The following is a 24,699-nucleotide window of genomic DNA, read 5'->3' as shown; positions in this document are numbered from 1 at the left end:
TGCAGATGACATGATATTGTACATAAAAAACCCGAAAGACTCCATCAAAAAACTAACAGACTTAATAAATGCATTCGGCAATGTAGCAGGATACAAAATTAACGCCAAGAAATCTATGGCATTTCTATACACCAATAGTGAAATAGTAAATAGTGTTCCTAGTATTTTTTAACAATCCTTTGTATTTCGGCGGGATCTGTTGTTATTTCACCTCTTACAGAAAGAGAGACTAAAAAGGCAATCCCATTTACCATTGCACCAAAAAAATTAAGATACCTAGGGATAAACTTAACCAAGGAAGTAAAAGACCTATACGCGGAAAACTACAGGACACTGAAAAAAGAGAGAGAGGAAGACGTAAACAGATGGAAGAACATACCATGTTCATGGATTGGGAGAATCCACATCATTAAAATGTTCATACTACCCAAAGCAATCTATAGATTCAATGCACTCCCCATTAAAATACCAATGGCATTTTTCACAGACCTAGAAAGAACTCTCCAAAAATTCATCTGGAATAAAAAAAGACCCCGAATAGCCACAGCAATCCTGAGAAAGAGGAATAAAGTAGGAGGGATCTCAATACCAGATTTCAAGCTGTATTACAAAGCCACTGTCCTCAAAACGGCCTGGTACTGGCACAAGAATAGACATATAGATCAAGGGAATAGATTAGAGAATCTAGATATCGACCCAAACCGCTATGCACAATTAATATTTGACAAAGGAGGCATGAACATACAATGGAGTCAAGACAGTCTCTTCAATAAATGGTGTTGGGAAAATTGGACAGATACGTGCAAAAAAAATGAAACTAGATCACCAACTTACACCATACACAAAAATAAACTCATAATGGATACAGGACTTAAACATAAGACGGAAACCATAAAAATACTAGAGGAATACACAGGCAGCAAAATCTCAGACACATGCCGAAAGAACTTCTTCACTGATACTGCCCCTAGGGCAATGGAAGCCAAAGAGAAAATAAACAAATGGGACTACATCAAAATAAAAAGCTTTCGCACAGCAAAAGAAACCATCAACAAAATAACAAGAAACCCCACTGTATGGGAGAATGTTATCTGCAAATGTTATCACTGATAAAGGTTTAATCTCCAACATCTACAGGCAGCTTATACAACTTAATAAAAGGAAGATAAATGATCCAAAAAAAAAAAGGGCTACGGACCTAAACAGAATCTTTTTGAAAGAAGACAGAAGGAAGGCCAAGAGACACATGAAAACATGCTCAAAGTCACTAATTATCTGAGAGATGCAAATCTGCAAATCAAAACGACAATGCGATACCATCTCACACCTGTCAGAATGGCTATCATCAACAAATCAACAAAGGACAAGTGTTGGCGAGGATGCGGAGAAAAAGGAACCCTCGTGCACTGCTGGTGGGAATGCACACTGGTGCAGCCACTGTGGAGAACAGTATGGAGTTTCCTCAAAAAACTGAAAATGGAACTCCCATTTGACTCAGTAATCCCACTCCTAGGAATATACCCTAAGAAACTAGAAACACCAATCAGAAATGATATATGCACCCCTAGGTTCATAGCAGCACAATTTACAATAGCTAAGATTTGGAAACAGCCTAGGTGTCCGTCAGCAGATGACTGGATCAGAAAACAATGGTACATCTACACAATGGAATACTATGCTGCCATAAAAAAGAAGGAATTCTTGCCATTTGTAGCAACCTGGATGGAATTGGAGAACTTTATGCTAAGTGAAATAAGCCAGTCAATGAAAGAAAATACCACATGATCTCACTCATTTGTGGATAACAAAAAAACATTATAAACTGATGAACAAAAAGATAGATACAGAGGCAGTAAAGCATAAAACAGACTGTCAAATTACAGCAGGAAGGTTAGGGAGAGGTGGGGTAAATAAGAGATCAACCGAAGGAATTATATGCATGCATATAAGAGTACACAACGGATGCAAAATATTGGGGGTTGAGGGCATGTATGGGAGTGGGGTGTGGGGGCAATGGTAAGATATGTACACATATAATACCTTAATAAAAAAAATTGCAAAAAAATAAAAATAAAAATGAATAAAATTTAAAAATGTATCTTTATAAATGTGAATAAAATGTGCTAGGCACTGAAAAAGCATCTGATCAAAAATGCAACCGCCATATCTGATTATTAAAGTACTATTGTCATATCTGATTATTAAAGTACTATTGTCAAATACAAACAGATAGTTGCTAAATATCTTTCACTTAAAATCCTCTAAAAGGCCTCATGGCACTTGGAATAAATTTTACAGCCTGAACAAGACTCTGCAGGCTCGGGACCCCGTTGGCCTGCACAACTTCCTATCTCATACTCTCCTCTTTCCTCCAGCCACACGGGCCCTATTTCATCCCTTCAACCCAGGGAGCCCTTCTCCACCTCAGGCCTTGGCACACACACCTCTCTGTCTGCAGGCTCTTTCCTCAGGACTTCGTGGGACTGACCTTTTTTCTCCTTTACATCTCACCCAAAAAAGACATCTGCATGTGGAAAGTGTTCTCTATCTCTATATCATGGAAGTAAATAGAGGCTATTTATATTCTCTCATTTTTTATTTTTAAAATTTTCAATCCACCTGCATTCGATTTTCAAAAGGAAAAAGACACAGTAAAATGTATTAATCTTAAATACATTTAAAATGTCTTTGGTAAGATCTGAAATATTGATCTAAAGTTTTCCCCTCAATAATTGACCAGCTGTCCCAGTGCTATTTGTTGCTAAAGGGCCCCCATAATGATCCACTCAGTCCCACGTGTGCTCAGCCCTGTTCCTGATGTCGCTGCCCAGCTCCCGTGGCCTGCTCACTCCAGCACCCATTCCACACTGCTTGAGAAGCCTGTCTATTTGACAGAGCAAGTCCCCTTCTTATACTCTTTTCGACTGTTTCCTGATTTGTTTGCATACTTATTTTTAGATAAAATTTAGGATAGTTTTTGTTTCCCCAAAATCCTTATGATTTTTACTTCAAATAATTTCAGATTAATTCAGGAGAATATGTGCCTTTGCAATATTTTATCTTTCTATCCAAAAATCAGTAAGTCCATGCATTTATGATTAAATGGAGAAATAGAGCATTAGAAGGCCCTGGGCAATTTCTGTTAACATCTTCCTGCTTTAGATTGTTTCGTTGATGTTACACTTTGTATTTCCACCTGAGGATTGTTTACATACATGTGTATTTATAATAGTAATGGGCCATGTATATTGAGTGCCCACCACATGCCAACTCTTTGTGTTAAGAACTTTATTACTCAATTTTATCCTTGCAACTCATTTTTCACGTGAAAAGAACAAGGCTTAAAGAACTCAGCTAACATGCTTGAGGTTTCAATGCAAATGGCAGTGCCATTCTTCTCAATAAATTTTTTTTTACTTAATCCTCACCCAAAAATAAGTTTCCATTGATTTTTAGAGAGAGTGGAAGGGAGGGAGGGGGACACAGAGAGAGAAACATAGATGTGAGAAAGAGACATCGATTGGTTGCCTACTGCGCTTGCTCCTACCAGGGCCAAGGATCTAGCCTCCAACTGAGGTATGTACCCTTGACTAGAATCAAACCCAAGACCCCTCAGTCCACTGGCTGCCAACTATTAATAGCTAACAGCTCTATTTTTCTCATTCGCTGGCTGCTCTAATTTAACTGAGAACATCAGAAGTATTTTCTAGTCACTAGTATAAAGAATCTTATTAAACTCACTGAAGTCACATGTCTACATACAACCATCATCACTGTGGTCTGACCAGTTAGTTGTTCTGATACCTCAACTCCAGGGCCCTGACTCACACACCCCAGAACCAACTGCATGTGGAAATTGGCAGCTGTTAGAAAGGGGGAAATGGAAGTCATGTCCACCACAGGCCATTGTCAAATAAAATATTGACTTCTGGTTTCCACTCTGACATATAAGAGCTTGGAAGTCCTTACTCCCATCCTTACAATTAAAAAAAAAAAAAAAAAAAAAAAAAAAAAAAAAAGATGCCTGGGCGGTTTTGCTCAGTGGATAGAGGGTTGGCCTGCAGACTAAAGAGTCCCAAGTTCGATTCCGGTAAAGGGCACATGCCCGGGTTGTGGGCTTGATCCCCATTGGGAGGTTGGGGGGGGTGGAATGCAGGAGGCAACCAATCAATGATTCCCTCTCATCATTGATGTTTCTATCTCATTCACCCTCTCCCTTCCACTCTGAAATTAATAAAAAGTATTTAAAAAGAGATGAACAATCCAAAAAACAGGAACTCTTTTCAATCCATCTGAAATTAACTATGACTGTGAAATTAACCTTTGCTGCTGCAAACCACGGAGATTTAGAGCTTCGTTAGCACAATACAACCTAGCCTATCTTCCTGATAAGACGGAAAACATCTTTTCCCCTCAAAGTGAGAAGACAGACTTGACCACACCAAAATGTAATGCATCTATTTGGCAAATCGCATCAAATTGAGATAACTGGCAAACTAGAGAAACCATTTGCAAGTTACATGGCAAAAAGCTGATATCCATAACAGTTCAGATTTCCTAACAATCCAATGGAAAAGAGGACAAAGGGTCTCAAACTGAAATTCCAAAACAAGGACTAGGCCAAAAAATATGTAAAAGATATCCAACTGCAGTTTAAACCAGAGTGAAAAATTCAGATGAAAATATTGCTCTTTCTCATCCTGGACAGGGTGCCTCATCAGTTGGTAGGAGAGTCATCCCATATACCAAAAGGTTGCAGGTTTGATTCCCGGTCAGGACACATACCTAGGTTGTGGGTTCTGAAAATGTTCTGGAACTAGAGAGTGTTTGTGATGTTATGGAACACTTGCGAAAAATTGTGAATGTACTTGATTTGGAATTTACACTTTGAAGGTTCATAGAGTTAAAATTTATAAAATTTAAGTTAAATTTATTTTAATAGTACTTCATTAAATTTTATTCAAAATACATTTGATTTTACTCAATAGCATAAGAAAAACCAAATTCAAAGTATATGTAAGATAAACACAAACATTTTGAAAACTGCTGTTATTGGGGAGGGGAAGCCCCCTCTGCCATGGCAGCTGACACAGGCTGCCGCCCAGGACCTGGGACCACAGGCCTCCCAGGAGCTGAGGCGAGTGGATCACAGGCTGCAGGTGGTTCCACATCTGGAAGTTCAGTGACAGCTGTGCCTGGAGCCTGCTCTGGCTCTGGAGAGGGCACCAGAGTTGACATTTCCTCTTTAGGTGTTTCTTCATCTTGCTCTGGAGCTGCTTCTGTAAATCCAGGAAGAGAACATGTTACCACCGTGACTGACTTTTGTGTGCCTTTCAAGGAAGTTCCCTTTCCCATTTCCATCAGGTACCTCCCAGTTCACGCCCCCACCCCCAGGAAGTCCTCCAGACTGCAGGCCATAGGCACTGACCTGAGCGGCTCTGTGCTCCTGACTAACCCCAGCCTCTGGGAGCTCTTCTCTGTGTGGCCCAGCCACATGCCCTACCCCTCACACACACCACCCACTCCTCCTCCTCCTGTGTCTCCGCCTCAGTGGGCTCAGGTGCTCCAGCTGTGAGGGAGATACTGGGCCTGGTCTGGCAGGTCTGGGACTGGAAAGTTGAGCTCTATGGAGGCCAAAAGCATGATCAGGCTGGGAAATTCTGGAGGCTGATAAAAATCTTGAGGGTACTGGTCCAGCCAGATGCCCAGGGTGCAGGAGATGGCCCTGGGGATAGAGAGAGGTGGACAGCAGAGTCTGAGGCGTGGCCTTTCATTCCACACGGCCCTCCCAGATCACCACTCAGAGAGCCTGGGGTCCTGTGTCTGCTGCTCCTGCCCATCCAGAAGCCAGACCTACTCCTTCTCCAACTTCAACCTGGCAGTCCTGGCAGAGATGTGTCTGGTCACCCAAAAGGGACTGGCAGAAAGCTCTCCTAACTGACAGCTCTGGATCAATGAGGAAACCACCTGTCTCCCTTCTTCAGGGGAACCTGACATGCTCTCTCAGTGTCCCTGTGCCCTCTCCCTACCCTCACCCCACCCCGCAAATGTCAACTCCATAAGGACAGGGAAGGCTGGTGTCCACTCTGTTCATGTCACTCATTGGCACACAGTAATAGCTGACCAATGAGCGAACAAAGAAAATCCATCCTTACCTCTGGATTCCCAGAGACCTCCTAACACCTCAGACTTTGCCTCCTGCACCTACATGCTACCTAATCCACTAGCTGCCTGTGGGGTTCTTCTCCTCCCGTTGACATTTACCTGGTAACTCCCATGGGTAGAGATCAAAGCCAAGCTGCCACTGAGGAGGTTCTACCAGATTAGTGAGCAAGGTCCCTGGATAGAGGTGCAGGCAGGGCTGGGATTAGAAGCAGAAGCGTATGAATTTCCTGAGGGGCTCGCTCTGTCCACTGACCACCCCACACGCCCACACCACCCATATCCACATGCACAGCTCTCTGACGTGTCCTCTTTTCTAGGAGAAGCCCTCAGACTTCCGCCCTCTTGCAGAAATCCCACCATGTGTGGGATACAGGGTTCTGCCAGCACCTGGAATTCACAGTCCCCATACTCCCCTCCTGGCTCTTACCCAAAACTGACTCTCGTTTTCTGCTGGAACAGAGGTCCACTGTCGTCTTCACAATACGGGAAGATGCAGCCACAGGTAGAGGAGGCCAAGAGGACGTCACATCGGCTGTCATGTGGACACTACGAGCCTGTGCAGCCTAGTGTGACTGAATCGCTCCCGACTAGAAGGAAGCTCTGAAGTGCAGGCTTTGGGTCTGCTCTGTGCACTGGATATGGCCAGTGCCTAGAGATGTATCTGTACCTGGCAGGGCTTCTCATATATTTGCTGAATGAGTGAGCCCAAACCAGCCCCCTCTCAGATAGCTGGGTGAGCCTGGGCTCCACTGCTCACCCCTGGGGTTTCTGATCTGGCTTCACCCAGGACAGGGACCCATAATGGAATTTCCAATCTCTTTATCTAATGAGAAAAGTGCTTAGCCCTGGGCCCTGAAGAGAATCACAAATTTGGCAGAGACTTTGTCAATAGGAAGAGAAAATGACCAATTGGCTCAAACACAGCCCCTCCAGCAGACCTCTCCACTGTCCAGACACTCAGAGGCACCCCACTGAGACCCTACAATAACCTATTGGGCCTCATTTCCCTTCATGTTCTGAGGAACAGACACTCAGAGACATGCGGTGACCTGAAGATTCGCAGCAAACAGGTGGCCAATGACCACTGTGCTGTGCAGGGGCAGGGGCTCACCTGGTACATGGCTGGTCCCTCATCTATTGTAGCAAATGCTCTATAATAACACGGAAAGGTGGGGAAATGTGGGGTCCCTGCCCAGGAAGGTGGGCACTGGTATTTGAGCCAAGGTGGTCAGTACCACACTGGTCCTTTGCTTTTTCTCATCTGTTTTGCCTCGTGAGGGGGGAGTTTATTGGACACCACGAGAGGGTGGTGCTGGGGCCACTGGGCTGGTGGCAGCTGGGCCAAGGGCTGGCTGACCAGCCTCTGTGTTCTGTCAGTTGCCCCCATGGGAGGCCAGCGCTGAGTTGGGCACACAGTGAGGCTGACTCCCAGGGAAGCAGAGTCCTGGCTTCCAGGAGGGGCAGGTCTTGACTGTGACAACCTTTCTCAATGGCCGTTTCTGGGTCCTGAGGGCCATCACCTTCAATGATTGTTCAGCTCAATACTGTCTGCCTGACCCCCCACTCGCCAGAGTGTTCTGGGTAATAAGCAGAGCAGCTGGGGCTCCCTGTGGGCTCCACCACGTTACTTTTCAGGTTGTGAGCTCATTCACACTGAAAAGGGTTCCACTTTGTGTTTCCAGAGTCTGTCTCGGTGCTAAACTGAAATGTGAACAGAAAAGCCGCTGGTCCTTCCCGGGCTTGGCCAGGGCAGGGGAAGGGAAGGGGACGGGCAGGCTCGAAGGTGGGATTGGAGCGTCCGAAGATGCAGGTGGGGAAGTGCTTGACTTGGGAGCTTCACGTTGTTCCATTCAACGCCGTAGAAGAGGACCCGCAGTGCATCCTGAGGGTGCTTGGCCCTGCAGATCAGGCGGCTGATGCCCTCCCGGCACTGGCTCTGGTACTCCACGTCCTTGTCCTTGGTTTTCCTGAGCAAACACATCACCTTCTTGTTGTTCTCCTTGTCCACAGTCATGGACCTGGAGGGCGTGGCTTCAGCCTCACCCCAGCTGGGCAGCCTGCTGACCTGCAGAGACTGGAAGGTGCACTTGAGGGTGTTGCTGGCGGTAGCCTGGTCTTTGTTCTCAGAGTCTCTCTTTCTGTCTGTGGGCTGCGCTGCCATCCAGTAATCCAGCTGTAACTCCATCAGCTCAGCACCAGCCCCGAAGGATGTGAGAGGCCTCCTTGTTTGTCGCAGACCTGTATGGCCGGGTCGGGGGGAGTGGGGGGAACAATAGCACGCTAGAGCCCAAGCGGGCCACATAATCTCAGTGTCCTGATGCGACCCAGAATTGTCCCACAATTCCAGTACCACCACCCCCACGCAGGGAATGATGGTCAAGGACTCCTCATTGGGGCTCTTCTGTTTGTAGGTGAGTGTGGCCTCCACAATGGGCAGGTGGTGGACACAATTGGCCCCTGCGGCGTACTGTGTGATTCTCAACACCATGCCCAGCCTGTCGTGCACAGCCCTCTGGGCCTTCTTGTAGAACAAGTCCTGCCAGGCCAGGTCCTGGAAGAAGCTCTTGTAACAGTAATGCACGGAGCCCAGGTACCTGGCCACGGGGTGGAAACCCAGCAGGATGACCAGGAAGCGCATGTAGCCCAGCCAGGGGGGAGCAGGTTGTAGGACAGCAGCTCTAGGAAGAGCCACAGCACAGCGCTGATGTACTGCTGTGCCCCTGCCACCACGATCTTCACAGGCTTTGGGGGCTGGGAATTGAGGTGACAGTATCTCTGAATCCACAAGATGATGGTGCTGAAGGCTACCTGGACCTCAGCTTTGGAGCAGGTGCACCCCCGGGCAGCATGTGTTCCTGCAAGACTCAGATATAAACTGCACCTGCCAGTCGGAGGCGTTGAGGAGGAGGATGTTCTGGGGCAGCTGGTGTCAGAGATGAGGATGTGGTTCAGCTGGTCCTACACCGTCTCCCTGGGGAACTGCAGCTGGCTCAGTGGGTCACGGCAGTGCTTGTTGTCCAGGCTGTGGGCCCGCTTGTTCTTGGTTGTGCCACCTGCCACTCCTTCAGGAATTTGCTCCAGCCCCAGCAGCCACCTGCTTCTCCTAGGTCCTAGGATCTGGTGGAGGGGATGAGGAGAGACTCGGTTTTGGTGATGTGCCCACTGGTTGCTTGAGGCTTGTCTTCTCCGTCACCTGGGTTGGACCTGGAGGCTCCTTCTGGCGCTGGCACTGTGGATGCTCTAGCTCTCCATCTGAGAGCTGGGCTGGGACAGGTCTTCCAAGTATGGCCTGAGCCAGGGCTTCAGGGTCCTGAGGACACGCTCATGGGCCACTGACACGGTTCCCTAGTGAGGCATACAGAAGATCCAGGTCCTCCACCTCAGGGACCTGCTCCGAAGACTCCTGCTCTGAGTCCAGGACCTCCTTCCACACTTGCACCCTGCGCAGCCGCGCCCCAACTTTCTTGTTGGCATCTTGTTGCCTGGTCAAGAATGGAGATCTTACTTCTCCTTGGCGCTGCTTTTTGGGCTCCTCAAAGTCGAAGTCCTCCTCCTCTTGGTCCTGCCCGTGCCCGGAATCATGGTTGGCCTGCTGTTCCGAGAAGATTTCATACTCCATCTCCAGATAATGAACTCTAGACTTGGCCTTGAGGCCGGCCTTCTGGGTGCTATCCTCGGGGTCGATGGGCTGGCTGGACAGGGAGGAGATGCTGACCTCAGCCACATGGGCAGATGCCCCCGTGATGGTGCTATGGAGGCTCAGCATCTGGCCACCCTCGAGGGGTCGCTGCATCACCTCAGCCATGTCGATGGTGCTCATGGCGAGCGTCTGGTAACCCAGGATGGTCTGGTTTTTAAGGTGCTGCTTCTGCTGCAGCATGATATGTAAGTTGTTGCCTTCTCTCTTGAGGGAGTGAAGGTACTGCAGGGAGAAGGTCAGCGCCAGGTCGGTCTTCACATGACCACTAGGGGGCAGCAGAATCTCGTCAGACCTGAAGATGTTTTTGGAATCCTGCATTTTAACAGTGATCACCACAGCACTGAGCTCCTTCTCCAGCTCCTTGTAGATCAGCAGCTTGGTTAAGGTGAGGCTACACAGCCTGGGCACGCAGGTGGAACTGGAGCATTCCACCTCCCAGGTGGAAAACAAGTTCATGGGCACCTGTGTGTTGAGTGCGGCGGGCATGCTGTCCAGGCCCGCAGTCGCCCACATAGCGGTATGATTTCTATCCTGTGTTGGGAGAGGGGGCACATTGCCATCAGAGGCAGCTCATAAACTATCTGGTGGGTTGGGGGCTGCAGCTCAGACTGAACCCCAAGCACTCAGTGATTGGTGGCAAGAGGTGGGACAGGAGTGATCGCAGGGACCACATGCTAACGTGGCAGCCTTGCAAACTAGAGACCTAAAGTAATCACAAAGGATGGTCTGAATAAGTGTTGTGTGTGGTGTTGTTGTTGTTTTTTAAACTAAAAGCAGCTTTTGGTGGATAGTGGTGTCCTAGGTTGTCATCTTCCCTGAAAAAAGGTCTGTCTTTATCTTAATTGAGCCTGTCTATTGTCTTTTTGCATCTATAAGAACATATTTTTGTAATGTCAAAGTCATTTTCCTTTATTCAGACCCCTCAAAGCACAGGCACTGCTCTGCTCTCTGCAGAGACCACACATCCCCTCATTGTTATTGAGTTCATTGTTGACTGTTAACATCCTGCACAACCTGAGTGAAAGAAGTACGTGTCTACCATTTTACCTTTTCTCCAGTACCAGTGATTTCCCTGCTGTGATTTCTCCTGCTTCCCTAATCTATCACCAATGGATTTCATGCGACCCACACAAGTCTCCACTTTTAATTGTAATATATAAAACAAGATGCAAAGCTGCCATTCTCCAGAGCATTATTATCTCATTCGGTTGAGATTTTGCTTCACTGCAATTGTCTACATTTTGGCTCAACTAAACTCAGAAAAATTCTGCACAGGTTTCCATGTTTTCTACATAGACAAGAGAAAAGGTTCTCGGCAGGCAACGTAGACTTGGAGATGAGTGATGATGAGACACATAGGTATATAGTCATTTCTTAGCAGAAGATGGACAGCACTTCCCTGTGTTAACAAGATCACCCTGGGATTTCTGACAGAATATCCCATTCTAAGATGGGAACACAGAGGCTTTTCCTGGGGTGGGAGGGTCTGGATATTAGGACAACTGGGGTGTTCAGGGCAGCACCGTTGACATGACAACAGGAGGGGATCACATCCAGGTCCCACAGCAGTGAGAAGTTGGATCGCCAGCCCTGATAAAAGGTCCCCTCCTGGTATGTTGTGCAGCCCAGGGAGGCCCCAGCTCCTGACCTGGAGGGACCATGGGGATTTGCTTCTCGGGGCTGCAAAGGGCAAAGCAACAGACTTGGGACCTTGACCCCCATGTCCTTTTGGGAAAAGCATCCCTACTAATCACGATGATGTGTAAGAGTGGGAGAAGGTGTGTAAGGATTGTCGGGACAACATGGACATGTGGAGATGGGCATTAAAAGGGAAAGTCTATAGAAAAATGCAAAAATACTCTTGACTGAGCATGACGTGAAATAGAGCAAAGTCTCCCTTCTCATATTCCTAACACTTTGTGGGCAGTGATTTTGCATCTCTTCTGAAAGGGGCTGGACAGTGATAGTGGGTTGTGGGGAGGATACGGGCCCCAGATTCCTTTGGAAATTGGACTCTAGGAGGGATCTAGGGGAGTAGCAGGGCAGCTTCTGGAACCCAGGGCTCTCTTCAACTACGTGGGATCCTGGAGTCTGGGTCAACCCAGCACCTGCACTCACCCTGCGGCCGTGCTGCACACTGGAGGAGATATGGGGCACCTGTGCCTCCTGCAGGGACATGGAGTTGAGGACCCCATGTGACGGCTCCGGTCCATTCTCCTGTGTGGAGCTCTGTAAAGACAGTTCCCAGTCACCAGGGGAAAGCCTCAGAGCCCTAATTTGCTGGTTCTGTAACCCTCCATTTCAGACACACACACACACACACACACAGTGTGTTCTGCTGAGACCTCCACTGCGGAGGAAAAGGCATGACAGTGTGCGGGCCTAGGATTCCCATTGGCACAGATAAGGGACCCCTCTGGAACCACATCTCCAACTGCCTGCCCTGCCCTGGGGTGTGATCACAGCAGGACCTCTAGGTGATCCACTGCCCCAAAAGCTGTTCCTGCCCCAGGGATCTCCCTTCAGTTCCCTCGTCCCACCACATGAAGAGGAGGGGATGTGGGCTTAACAGAGATGGCGCACAGAGGTGGCCTGGCCTGAATGGGTCTGACCCAGGCCACCTTGTGTTACCTGAGGCCATATTCTAGAACATGGCCAGCTACGTCAGGGATGAGGGTTGAACCAACGTCTGCACCTTCTGGAAAAGCTTTCACTGCGGGGTCTTCAGAAGCAAGAGCACCAATCACTGGGAACACAGCAAGAGAACATCTTGCACTGGCAAATGCCTCTTGGCAAGTGAGCTGCCTGTGGGGCTTATGTGGGTGCCTGGTTACGGTGGTGCCAAGTTCTATTAGATAGTGACCTCAGTTCCTAGGATTGTCTTGCCGAGTCCCCTCATCTCATGACAGCTATGCAAATAGTCCTGTGGGCCGCTGTCTGCAGACCCCTCTTCTCCATGAAGCACCTTATCAGTACACACCCCTAGGGGCACCAACACACCCCTCTCCCCAGCCCCCTAGAAGCTCTGGGTGCAGCCAGGGTTCCAGAGTTGAGGAAACCGACCTGGGCTAAGACTCAACCCCTCATTCCTCCCTCTTCTTGATCCTGGGTAAGTCATTGTGCCTGTCAGAGCCCGTCTCTCTCCTGCCTGCACAATGGGTTATGCAGCAAGTGCTTCTTTATTTTTAATTTTATTTTATTGTTTAAAGTATTGCACATAGTAGTACATATATCTCCTTTTATTTCCCCATTGACCTTCCCCCAGAGCAAGTGCTTCTTAGGGCTGTTCAGGCTCATGTGGGGAGTAGTTGTAAAGTAGGAGAAGGACTGTCACATGTAGGTAGTGCTTCCAACCTCTTTTTCCTTCCTGTCGTCACCTCCTCTGTGTCTGCTTTTCCTCTAATCCCACCCAAGGTCATCACATCTAGACTGTGTGTGTGTGTGTGTGTGTGTGTGTGTGTGTGTATGTGTTGGCGTGCGCACACAAGCATGCCAGTGCTCCCTTTCTGGATCCCAGAGCAAAACAGCCCCCACATAGGGAGGAACAGGCAGGAGCTGCCCAGTATGTCAGGATTTCTAATTTTCAGACCACCTCTGTGGGGGAGGTGGGAGCCTTGGCCTGGAAGGTCTGAACATTCCTGAACTCTGAACTCTGAATGTCATGTACCCTGGCCAATCCCTGCCTAACTACGGGCTTCCATTTCCCAATTATCCAAAAAGGATGTGATTCAGGACTACGTAAGCATGAGCTCAGTATAAGGGGGCCCGACTTTGTCCACTGTGGGTGGATTGTGGACTGAGGTGCACCTTCATGATTCCAGATCTGGGTGCCTTTTCAGACAAATACTGTCTAGGCTGCCAAATGCCCACCATCTTCCCCATGCCATCTCCATGTCTGTACACGATTCCACCAGCACAGCCTTTCCCAGAGCCCCTGAGGAAACCTGGGTGCACTTAAGACCCCACCTTGAGGACACACAGCTGGGTTTATCTCACACTCTGCATTCTCATCCTCTGTTATCCTGGGCAAGGCATGAACCCCTCGGGTCACCGGTTCTCTCCTCAGTGACTCTCCATGGTCTTCACCTTCCTCATATGGTGTGAATGTGTGCCCTTCCCTTAAGTCTGTGTGTCATTAGTGACTCCATAGAAGACAGCAAAGGGATCCAACACAACCTCCATGATTTGGTTCTACAAAGTTCATGTCCGGCCCAGTCAGAGTGGTTGAGCATCATCCTGTGTACTGAAAGACTGCTGTTCGGTTCCTGGTCAGGGCACCTACCTAGGTTATGGGTTTGATCCCCAATCAGGGTGCATACAGGAGGCAACCAATTGATGCATCTCTCTCACATTGATGTTGCTCTCTCTCTCTCTCTCTCTCTCTCTCTATCTCTATCTCTATCTCTATCTCTATCTCTCTCTCAAGTTAATTTTTTGAAAAAAAAATTAATTTAACCATTTTAAAGCAAATCCATTTCATTTATTTTTTTAATGTTTATTTTTGAAAGTGTTACATATGTCCCCTTTTTTCCCCATTGACCACTTCCAGCCGATCCCTGACACCCCGCCCCAGGCCTTCACCACCCTACTATCTGTGTCCCTGAGTTATGCATATATGCACACACGTTCTTTGGTTGATCTCTTCCCACCATGAAAAGTTTTTTAAAAGTTGGTACCTACCCACTTGCTCACTCTGATCTGCTCTTTCTCTCTCTCTCTCTCTCTCTCTCTCCCTCTCTCTCTCTCTCTCTCTCTCTCTCTCTCCCCCCACAGGAATAAGCCTCTGTGCTGTGAGTTGCTATCTGGAGAGACTCACATGGCCTAGCACTGAAAGAGACCAACAGATAGAGAGGAAGTCAGGCCTTCCATCCAAACTGAATCCCAAAGACCCCCCGAGTGAGCTCAGACCCTCAGTGACACGGATCCTGCCTCAGTTGAGACCACAGTAGTCCCAGCTGAGCCATGAGGGATTCCTCGTCACAGACCTGTGAGCTAATAAGTGTGTATTGGTTAAGTCTCTAGTGTGGGATAACTCTCAGCAATAGATCACTAGCACGGTCGTCCCACACTAGGCCCTGGCCCTGCCCTCCTATCTCCCTCATTTTTCTCATTCCAGGTCCCTCCAGCCCCCACCCTCTCATTTCTATCACCCTCTGCCTCCATTTTTGAGGATGGCTGTGAAACTTAGGAAAGGACCCTGGAAAGTAGAGCCAAACTGAAAAGTGTAATTTAAAATAGGAAACAGCATCTGTTGAGACCACAGTTCTGAGCTTCCAAGGTGAGGAGACGCTCCACACAAGGCGGGTGGCTGCTCCTCCAGGCCCATTGCCAGTGCGCACAAGTGCACTGACCATCACCACGGACCTCTAAGGTAGACCTGCCCCTTGATTTCCAGACCTCCATTTAATTTCACAAAGCTTTCATCGGCTGCCATTGTGAAATCAGGATGAAGAGGGTAGACAAGTACTTACTCTTCTTTCTGGTTTAGGAATTGCATCCTAAAGAGAGTCTGTACAATGTTCCCGCGATGGGCTAACGTTCTCAGTGCTTATGGACCTCAGGGTCAACGTTAGGACTCCTCACACTCCATTAGAATTTCCTTTCTATCCGTGTCAACCAACAGGGCTGAACTCCTTCAGAACAGGGACCCTGGGTGTAGTCCAAAGTTAATACCCATTAGTCCTGAGACATTATAGCTTGTGCCATGCGGGGTGCCATACAAGGCTGTTAGTCTATCCTCAACAGGGTGGTTCAGAGCATCGAAAAGGATTGATTTAAAAGGAGAAGCCAGGCTGTTTCCACAACCTTGTTCAGCCTTGGGCCATGAGAAGGAATGGCCGCTGGGCTCTGGTGAGACAGAATAGCCTCAGGAAAAAGCCCAGCTGAACCAGAGCTCAGGGGGTGAGGGCGGAGAGAGGCTCTGACCCCAGAGGAGACTTGGAAGCGGTGCCTGTGGAGATGAGTGTGGACCCCAGGCCCTGGGACATTCCCTGTCCCCTCTTCAGTGCTATGGGCCAACAGAGGAGATGCTCAGAATGCTATTCAGTGCGAGTGGGGGAGGCTGGAGTTTCTGTCCAGGTGCAGGTGGCAGTCAGTGTTCAGGAACTGCTTGCTGCTGGTTAAACCCTACAGCATTCTGCAACATGGACGCCAGGGGGCGAGTAAGGCCATGCTTTGTCCATGAACTGGTGGGAAATGAAGTTAAATGAAATGTGGGTTCCCAGGGGCAGCCCTGACATAACGGGTCCCTGCCCCAATGCTCATCCTTTGATTTCCCCCAAAGTCCCATTGTCCTGGGCTCAAGAACGTTACATCCTTAGAGCAGGTGGCTCCTGAGACACTAATTATTCCCAACCTATGTCTCATAGTAACACCATGGAGGCCCAGAAGAAACAGACTTGCTCAAGGCTCTGAAGGTTTATAGAGTTAAATTTCATTTAATGTAAATTAAATTTATGTTTAGGAGTATTTCATTACATTTTCTTTCATTAGACTGTAGGTTACCGAATCGTATAAGAAAAATACAGTGAAGTTATAAACATGTATATGATGAACACAAATTTTTTAAACTTCATATAAAGGATGAGGGAAAGCCCTCTCTGCCATGGCTGCTGACACACGCTGTGGCCCAGGATCTAGGACCACAGGTCTCAAAGGAGCTGAGGTGAGTTGCTCAAATGGTGCCGGTGGTTCCACATCGGAAGTTCAGTGACAGCTGTGCCTGGAGCCTGCTCTGGCTCTGGAGAGGGCACCAGAGTTGGCGTTTCCTCTTCAGGTGTTTCTTGATCTTGCTCTGGAGCTGCTTCTGTACATCCAAGAGGAGAACATGTTACACCATGACTGCCTTTTGTGCACCTTCCAAGGAAGGAAACCTCCCATCTCCATCACTGAAGTCCCAGTTCAAGACCCTCTGTGCTCCTGAAAAACCCATCCTCTGGGATCTCTTTCCTGTGTGGTCCAGCCACATGCCCTCCCACTCACCCATACAACCCAAATCCACATGCACAGCTCTCTCTGCCTCCTTCCATTTTTTCTAGGAGAAGCCCTCAGACCTCTGCCATCTTGCAGAAATCCCACAAGGCATGGGACCCAGGGTGTTGTCAGCTTCTCCAAGTCACAGTCCCCATATTCCCCTTAAGGCTCTGATCCAAAGCCCACTCACTTTTTCTGCTGGTCTAGAGATATACTTTCTGCTTCACAATACGTGTAGTAGATGCAGCGATACTTTGAGGAAGAAGTCACATTGACTGTCCTGTGGACGCTACCTGCCTGTGCAGCCTAGTGTGACTGAGTCACTCCTGACTAGAAGGAAGCACTGGAGTGCAGTCCTGGGGGCAGGGCATTTGCTGAATGAATGAGCCCAAATGAGCCCCATCTCAGGTAGTTGGGTGAGCATGGGGTCCCCCTGCTCACCCCTGGGATTTCTAATCTGGCTTCACCCAGGACAGGGACCCCTAATGCAATCTCCAATGCCTTTTCAAAAGAGAAAATAGCTTAGCCTAAAGCCTGAAGAGTATCACAAATAAGGCAGAAGCTTCTTTAAGAAGAAGAGAAAATGGCCAATTAGAACAACCGCAGCCCCTCCAGCCACCTCTCCAGTGTCCAGGCTCCCAGCGGGCCTTTTCCCAGGGGGTCCCCCCTCCCACCGTGTCCCTACAATAACCCAATGAGGTTGGGCCTAGGCTCTCCCCATGTTCACAGAAACAAACGCTCAGAGAGATGCAGTGACCTGAATTCTCACAGGAAGCAGGTGGCTGAGTGACCACTGTGCTGTGGAGGGGCAGGGCTCACCTGGTGCTTGGTTGGTCCCACACACGTTGGTTAGTAGCAAATGTTCTATATTAACACAGAAGGGTGGGTGGGGACCAAGTATTTGACCAGTTTGTCTAATCCGTGTTCCTGGGCAGTATGCACTGTACGGTTCCTTTTTCTTTCTTCTCCCCCTGCCGCCCCGTGAGGGTCAAGCTTATTTGGAACCCAGAGTGAGTGGTGCTGGTGCCACTTGGCTGGTTTGCAGCTGAGGCCCAGGGCTGAGCTGACTGACCTCCATATTGGGCTGAGGATGCCCACCCTGGGAGGCCAGCCCTTGGCCTCTGGCCACCCAGCTCTGAGTCTGGGCACAGGGGGAGCCAGCTCCCTGGGAAGCAGAGTCCTGGCTCCAGGAAGGGCAGGTGGAGAAGGTCAGGACAGTTCTCCCTGCATGGGTCAGGCTCCAGAAAAACAGACTTGCTCAAAGCTCTGAGGGTTTATAGGGTTAAATTTTATAGAATCTAAATTAAGGCTATGTTTACGAGTATTTCATTAAATGTTCTCAACAATACATTCTGTTACTAAATATCATAAAGAATACAGTAAAATTATAAGCACATGTAACATGAACACAAAATTTTAACACTGCATCTAAATGGGGGTGGGGTGCCCTCTCTGCCATGCAGCTGACACCCGCTGTGGCCCGGGATCTGACACCACAGGCCTCGCAGGAGCTGGGTGAGTTGCTCAAATGCTGCAGGTGGTTCTTCTGTCTCTTGAAGTTCAGTGAAAGCTGGGCCTGGATCCGGCTCTGGCTCTGGAGAGGCCACTAGGGTGGCGTTGCCTCTGGAGGGTTTTCCTGATTTTGCTCTGGAGCTGGTTCTGCAGATCCAAGAAGAGGACATGTTACCACCCTCACTGCCTTTTGTGTGCCTTCCAAAGGCACACTCACCCACACCACCCCCGGAGGCCTCCTCCTCCTCCTGTCTCGGCCTCAGTGGGCTCAGGTGCTCCCGCCTTGACTGGAGGTACTGGGCCTCGTTTGGCAGGTCAGAGACTGGAATGTTGGTTCTATGGAGGCCAACAGCATCATCAGGCTGGGAAATTCTGGAGGTGCTGGTCCAGCCAGATGCCCAGGGTGCAGGAGATGGCCCTGGGGAGAGAGAGAGGTGCACAGCAGAGTCTGAGGCCTGGCCTTCCTTCCACACGGCCCTCCCAGAGCACCACTCAGAGAGCCTGGGGTCCTGTGTCTGTTGCTCCTGCCCATCCAGAAACCAGACCTACTCCTTGTCCACATTCAGTCTGGCAATCCTGGCAGAGATGCGCCTGGTCGCCCAGGAGGGCCTGGCAGAAAGCCCTCCTAACTGACAGCTCTTGATCAATAATGGAACCAACTGTCCCCTTCTTCCGGGAAACCTAACATGCTCTCTCGGTGTCCATGCTCTCTCCCATGACCCTCCCATTAGGACTGAGAGGGCTGGTGTCCTCCCTGTTCATGTCACTTATAGACACGCAGTAGGTGCTTCAGGAATAGCTGACCAATGAGCGAGCAAACAAACTCTGTCTCCATCCCTAGCTTCCCAGGACCTTCCTATCACCTCAAACTTTGGCTCCTGGACCTACATGCTGCCTAATTCACTAGCTGCCCTGTGGGGTTCTTTGCCTCTCACTGAAACTCAACTCCCACAGTGTGGAGTACACTTTTCAAGCTGCCATGGAAGAGGTTCTACCAAATTAGTGAGCATGGTCCCTGATTAAAGGTGCAGGCAGACTTGGATTAGGAGCAGACGGGTATGAATTTTCTGAGAAGCTAACTCTGCCACTGAGCTCCACTGCTCGCCCACCCCACACATATCCACATGCACAGCTCTCTTTGACTCCTTCCCTTTGTTCTAGGAGAAGCCCTCAGACCTCTGCCCTCTTGCAGAAACCCCACCATGTGTGGGATCCAGGGTTCTGCCAGCACCTTGAATTCACGGTCCCCACACTCCCCTCCTGGCTCTGATCCATAACTGACTCACGTTTTCTGCTGGAACAAAGGTCTCCCGTCCTCTTCACAGTACTGGAAGATGCAGCCATAGGTAGAGGAGGCCAGGAGGATGTCACATCAACTGTCCTGTGGACACTATGAGCCTGTGCAGCCTAGAATGACTGAATCGCTCTGGACTAGGAGGTCTGAAGTGCAGGCTTGGGGTCTGCTCTGTGCACTGGATATGGTCAGTGCCTAGAGACGTGTCTGTACCTGCCAGGGCTTCTCACATATTTGCTAAATGAGTGAGCCCAAACCAGCCCCATCACAGATAGCTGGGTTAGCCTGGGCCCCACTGCTCACCCGTGGGCTTTCTGCTCTGGCTTCACACAATAACAGAATCTCCAGGCTCATTGTGACATGAGAAAAGAGCTTAGCCTAAGGCCCCAAGAAGAATCATATATGAGGAAGAAAAAGGACCAATTAGCACAGACCTATCCACTATCCAGGCTCCCAGAGAAGGCTTTAGGGGAACACCCTACAGGGTCCCTACAAAAACCCTATGAGGTTGCTCCTTGGTTCACCTCCTGTTCTTAGAAACAAACACTCAGAGGGATGCAGTGATCTGAGAGTTCACAGCCAGCAAGTGGCCAAATGACCATTCTGCTGTGGAGAGGCTCGTTGCTCACCTTGTCAATAGCTGGTCCAACACCTGTTGGGTAGCTGCGAATGTTCTGTGATAACATGAAGAGGTAGGGACGAAGGTGGGTCGCTGCCCAAGAAGGAGGGCACTGGTTTGTCCAGCCCATGTGCCTGTGGGTCTGCACCATGCAGCTCTTTTTTGTTATTTCGCCCTGTGAGGCGGGAGTTCATTGGGAACCATAAGTGGATGGTTCTGGGGCCACTTGGCTAGTTGGCAGCCTGGGTCCAAGGCTGGGCTGGCCGGCCTCCGTATTATGCTCCGGATGCCCCAAAGGGAGGCCAGCCCTTTGCCTCTGGTGGCCCAGCTCTGAGTCTGAACACAGGCTGCAGCCAGCTCCCAGGGTTAAGCAGAGCCCTGGTTTCCAGGGAGGGCAGGTCTCCAAGGCCAGAACCCTTTTCACTGAAAGTGTTGCGGATCCTGAGGCTAAAACACACCTTCCATGATACTCCAGCTCAACGGTGCCCACCTGACCTCCCAGCTGCCGAAATGTTCTGGTTATTAAACAGAGAATTTGGGGGTCCCAGTGGGGACAACCCCCTTAGGTTCCAGGCTGTGCGCACATTCTAACTTAAAACAGTTTCTCTGTGTTTCCAGGGTCTGTGTCTGTAGTAAACTGAACTGTTAACAGAAAGGCAGCTGGGCCCTTCTGGGCTTGGCCCAGGCAGGGTGAAGGGCAGGGGGAGGGGCAGGGCTAGAAGGTGGAATTGGAGTGTCCGAAAATGCAGATGGGGAAGTGCTTGACGTGGGAAGGCCACTGGGCTGCCAGCTGGAAGAACGTCACGTCGGTCCACTCCACGCCATCAATGAGGACCCGCTGCCTGTTCTCCTGGTTCTTGGCTGAGCAGACCAAGCGGCCGATGCCCTGGATGCACTGGCTTTTGGACTGCAAGTCTTTGCCTTTGTCTTTCTTGGGCAAAAACAGCACCTTCTTTTTCTTCTCCTTGGTGACCACAGTCATGGACATTGTGGGCGTGCCTGCATCCTCGCCACTGCTGGGCAGCCTGCTGACCTGGAGAGACCGGAAGGTGCACTGGAGTGTGTTTTTGGTGGTAGGAAGGTCTTCTTTCTCCCTGTTTCTCTTCCTGTTTGTGGGCTGGGCTGCCATCCAGTAATCCACCTGCAGCTCCATCAGCTCAGCACTGACACCCTGGCTGGGGGAAGACAGGCCTCCACTCACCGATGAGGAGGAGGTTGGGTTGTGTGAGGCCTCCCTGGCGGTGGACAAAAGCACGTTGGAGCATGAGGGGACCGCATCATCTGTGTCTCCTGACGTGGCTGAAATTGGTTGCACTCTTCCAACTTTCACTGCCCCCACAAAGGGAATGAACTTCTGTGAGGACAACTTGCCCGGGCTCTTCGGCTTAGAGATGAGCATGGCCTCTGCGATGGGCAGCTGGTGGACACAGTTGGCCCCTGTGATGTACTCTGTGATTCTTGACACTATGTTCTGCACAGCACTCTGGGCCTCCAGGTTGTTGAACATGTCCAGCCAGGCCAGGTCCTGGAAGAGGCTGTTGTAGCGGTAATCCACGGAGCTCAGGTAGCTGGCCACAGGGTGGGAACCCAGCGGGATGATCAGGAAGTGAAGGTAGCCCAGCCAGTCAGGGCTCTGGTGGGACAGATGCTCCACAAAGACCCGCAGCACTGTGCTGAAGTAGTGCTGAGCCCCCGCCACCGCGATCTTCACTGGCATCGGGGCCTCAGTATGGCAGTTGCGGTATCGGTATCTTTGTATCCAGGAGATGATGAAACTGAAGGCCTCCTGGACATCCACCATGGAGCAGGTGCAGACTACGGGTAGCGTGTGCTGCTGCAGGACGTCCGACAGGAACTGCCCCTGCCTGTCAGAGGTGCTGATGAGGATGATATTCTTGGGCAGACAGTCGTTGGAGATGAGGATATGGTTCAGTTGATCGTACACAGTCTTCCTGGGAACCTGCAATTGGCTCTGTGGGACTGGGCAGCGCTCCTTGATCAGGCTGTTGGACGACTCATTCAGGGACCTGCTCCAGCCCCGGCAGGCAGGCTGCTTCCCCTTGGAGCTGCTGGAGGGGATGACCAGAGACTCGGTCTTGGTGGTGCGCCTGCTGGGTGGCAGCTTCTTAGAAGGCATGTCCTCGGCAGAGGTCTCTGCCTCCGGGCTGTCCTCAGGCTGTGCCGACTGCTCCCCAGGGTTGGGCATGCTGTGGGCCACCCATTCGGAGCCACTGTCGCTTGACAGGCTTTCAAAGTATGACCTGGGCTTGGGCTTTGGGGTGCCTTGGACTCTGTCATCCTTCTCCATATCTGGGCTGCTTGACAGGCTATCAGAGTATGTCATGAGCTCAGGCATGGGAGGGGTTAGGAGACGGTCATCATCTTCCATGTCTGAGCTACTGTCGCTGGGGTTCACCAGCCTGTAAAACAGACGAGCCAGGTCTTTGTCCACATCGGGGACTTGCTCCTCAGGGTCCTGCTCTGAGTCCAGGACCTCCTCCGTCATTTGAAACCTGCACAGCCACTCTGCGACTTTCTGCTGGTAGTTCTGTTGCCTGGTCATGGACCTCCTTCTTCCTATCGGCTTCTCCAGGCCCAAGTCATCCTTGTCCAGGTCATGCCTGTGGGCGGCATTGTAGCTGACCTCCAGCTCAGAGAAGACGATCTCAGAGTCTCCCTCGGAGAAGTTATCTGTGGACTCCGCCTTGTTGCTGGCTGGCATGGCACTGTCCAGGTGGTTGACGGGGTGGCTCGATAGGGAGAAGATCCGGGTCTTGTCCACCATGGTGGTGGGGGTGCTGTAGGCCATCAAGTCAGAGACACTGCCACTGAATAGCTTGCTACCCGGGCCCTGGGCCTTCGCAGGCATGTCGGCCAGCCGAGGAGGCTCCTTCTGCCTCTGGGCACCATGTATGCTCCTCATCTCGGTCTGCCAGCTGGAGTGTGCTAGGCCTTCAAAGTATTGTCTGGTCTTGGTCTTGGTGTTGCTGAGGATGCTGCCATCGTCCTCTATGTCTGGGTCACTGTCACTGGGATTCTCAAGGTTGTCATACAGGAGGTCCAGGTCCTCCTGCACCTCGGGGACATGCTCTGTAGGGTCCTGATCTGAGTCTAGGAACTTTTCCGACATGTTGGACCCGGGAAGCAGAGCCATGACTTTCTGCTTCAAGTTTCCTTGCATGCATCGCTGCTGCTTCTTGGACTGCCCCAGGTCGAAGTCATCTTCTTCCAGGTCCTGCCTGTGTGGCGCCTTGTAGCTGGCCTCCAGCTCAGAGAAGCTCTCAGATTTCCCCTCGGTGTAGCTATCTGTGGACTTGTCCTTGGGCCTGGCCTGCATGGTGCCAGCCTCGTAATAAATGGGCTGACTGGACAGGGAGGAGATCCAGATCTCAGCCACCTTGATGGAGGACTCCTGGATGCGGCTGCTGAGGCTCAGCACCTGGCCACCCTCGGGGGGTCGCTGCATCACTTCGGCCATGTGGATGGCACCTGTGGCCAAAGTCTTGTAGCCCAGGATGATCTGGTTGTTATGGCACTTCCTCTGCTGCAGCATGATCTGTAGCTTGTTGCCTTCTCTCTTGAGGAAGTGGGGGTACTGCAGGGTGAAGGTCAGCACCAGGTCAGTCTCCACTGGTCCCCTAGTAGGCAGCACAATCTCGTGGGATCTCAAGATGCCCTTGGAGCCCTGCATCTGCACTGCTATCACCATGGAGATGAGCTCCTTCTCCAGCTCCTTCAAGACCACCAGCTTCTTTAAAGTCAGGCTGCACAACCTGGGCACGCAGCTGGGGCTGGAGCAGTCCACCTCCCAGGTAGAGAAGAGGTTCATGGGCACTGGGCTGTTGAGCACAGTGGGCGAGCGGGCCAGGCCTGCAGGTGATGAGGAAGCTGCAGCTGCTTGCAGCATACAGGTACTTAATGGTTTCTCCCCCTGTGGTGGGACAAAGGAGGGACATGATTGGTGGCAAGAGATGGGACACAAGTGATCGAAGGAGAGAGTGCATGAAAAATGGTCACACGCTCGCCTGTGACTAGCACAGGTAAGGCCTGCATGGTGGCCTTTCAAACTCAGAGACATAAATTAACCACAAAGTTGGCCTAAAATCAGTACTTGTTATCTAAAAGCAGTTTATGGTGTGTGGTCATGTGCTAGGCCAGCGTCTTCCCTGACAAAGGTCAATCTTTACCTTAACTGAGCCTGTCTATTGTCTTTTGGCATCCAGGATAACACACCTTTGGAATGTCAAAGGAATTTCCCTTTTTCTGGACACCTCCAAGCACAGGCACTTCTCTGTGCTCTGCAGGCACCACAAATCTGCTCATTGCTATTGAGTTCATTGCTGACTGCTAACTAGCCTCTAGGCACCTGTATAAGAGAGGCATGTATCTATCGTTTTAGTTTTTATCTAATCCCAGAGATTTCCCTGCTTTGTTTTC

General features: G+C 50.2%; 1 protein-coding gene across 1 annotated transcript; it reads right to left on the bottom strand.

Moving 5' to 3' along the window:
- Positions 1-20,977: 20,977 nt before the first annotated feature.
- On the bottom strand, positions 20,978-24,103 carry LOC308254528 (phosphofurin acidic cluster sorting protein 2-like; the record flags this gene model as incomplete). The annotated part of the gene is made up of 2 exons (XM_080680663.1): positions 23,051-24,103; positions 20,978-22,459 (listed from the first exon to the last, which is right to left on the bottom strand). The coding sequence occupies exons 1-2, from the start codon at positions 24,089-24,091 to the stop codon at positions 20,978-20,980; spliced, it is 2,523 nt and encodes an 840-aa protein (XP_080536789.1). The 5' UTR covers positions 24,092-24,103.
- Positions 24,104-24,699: the final 596 nt, after the last annotated feature.

Source organism: Plecotus auritus, assembly GCF_963455305.1.
Source record: "Plecotus auritus genome assembly, chromosome: 7".
Classification (NCBI taxonomy): Eukaryota; Metazoa; Chordata; class Mammalia; order Chiroptera; family Vespertilionidae; genus Plecotus; species Plecotus auritus.
The sequence above is the reverse complement of the archived record's forward strand: the minus strand, read 5'-3'. Positions and strand labels throughout refer to the sequence as shown.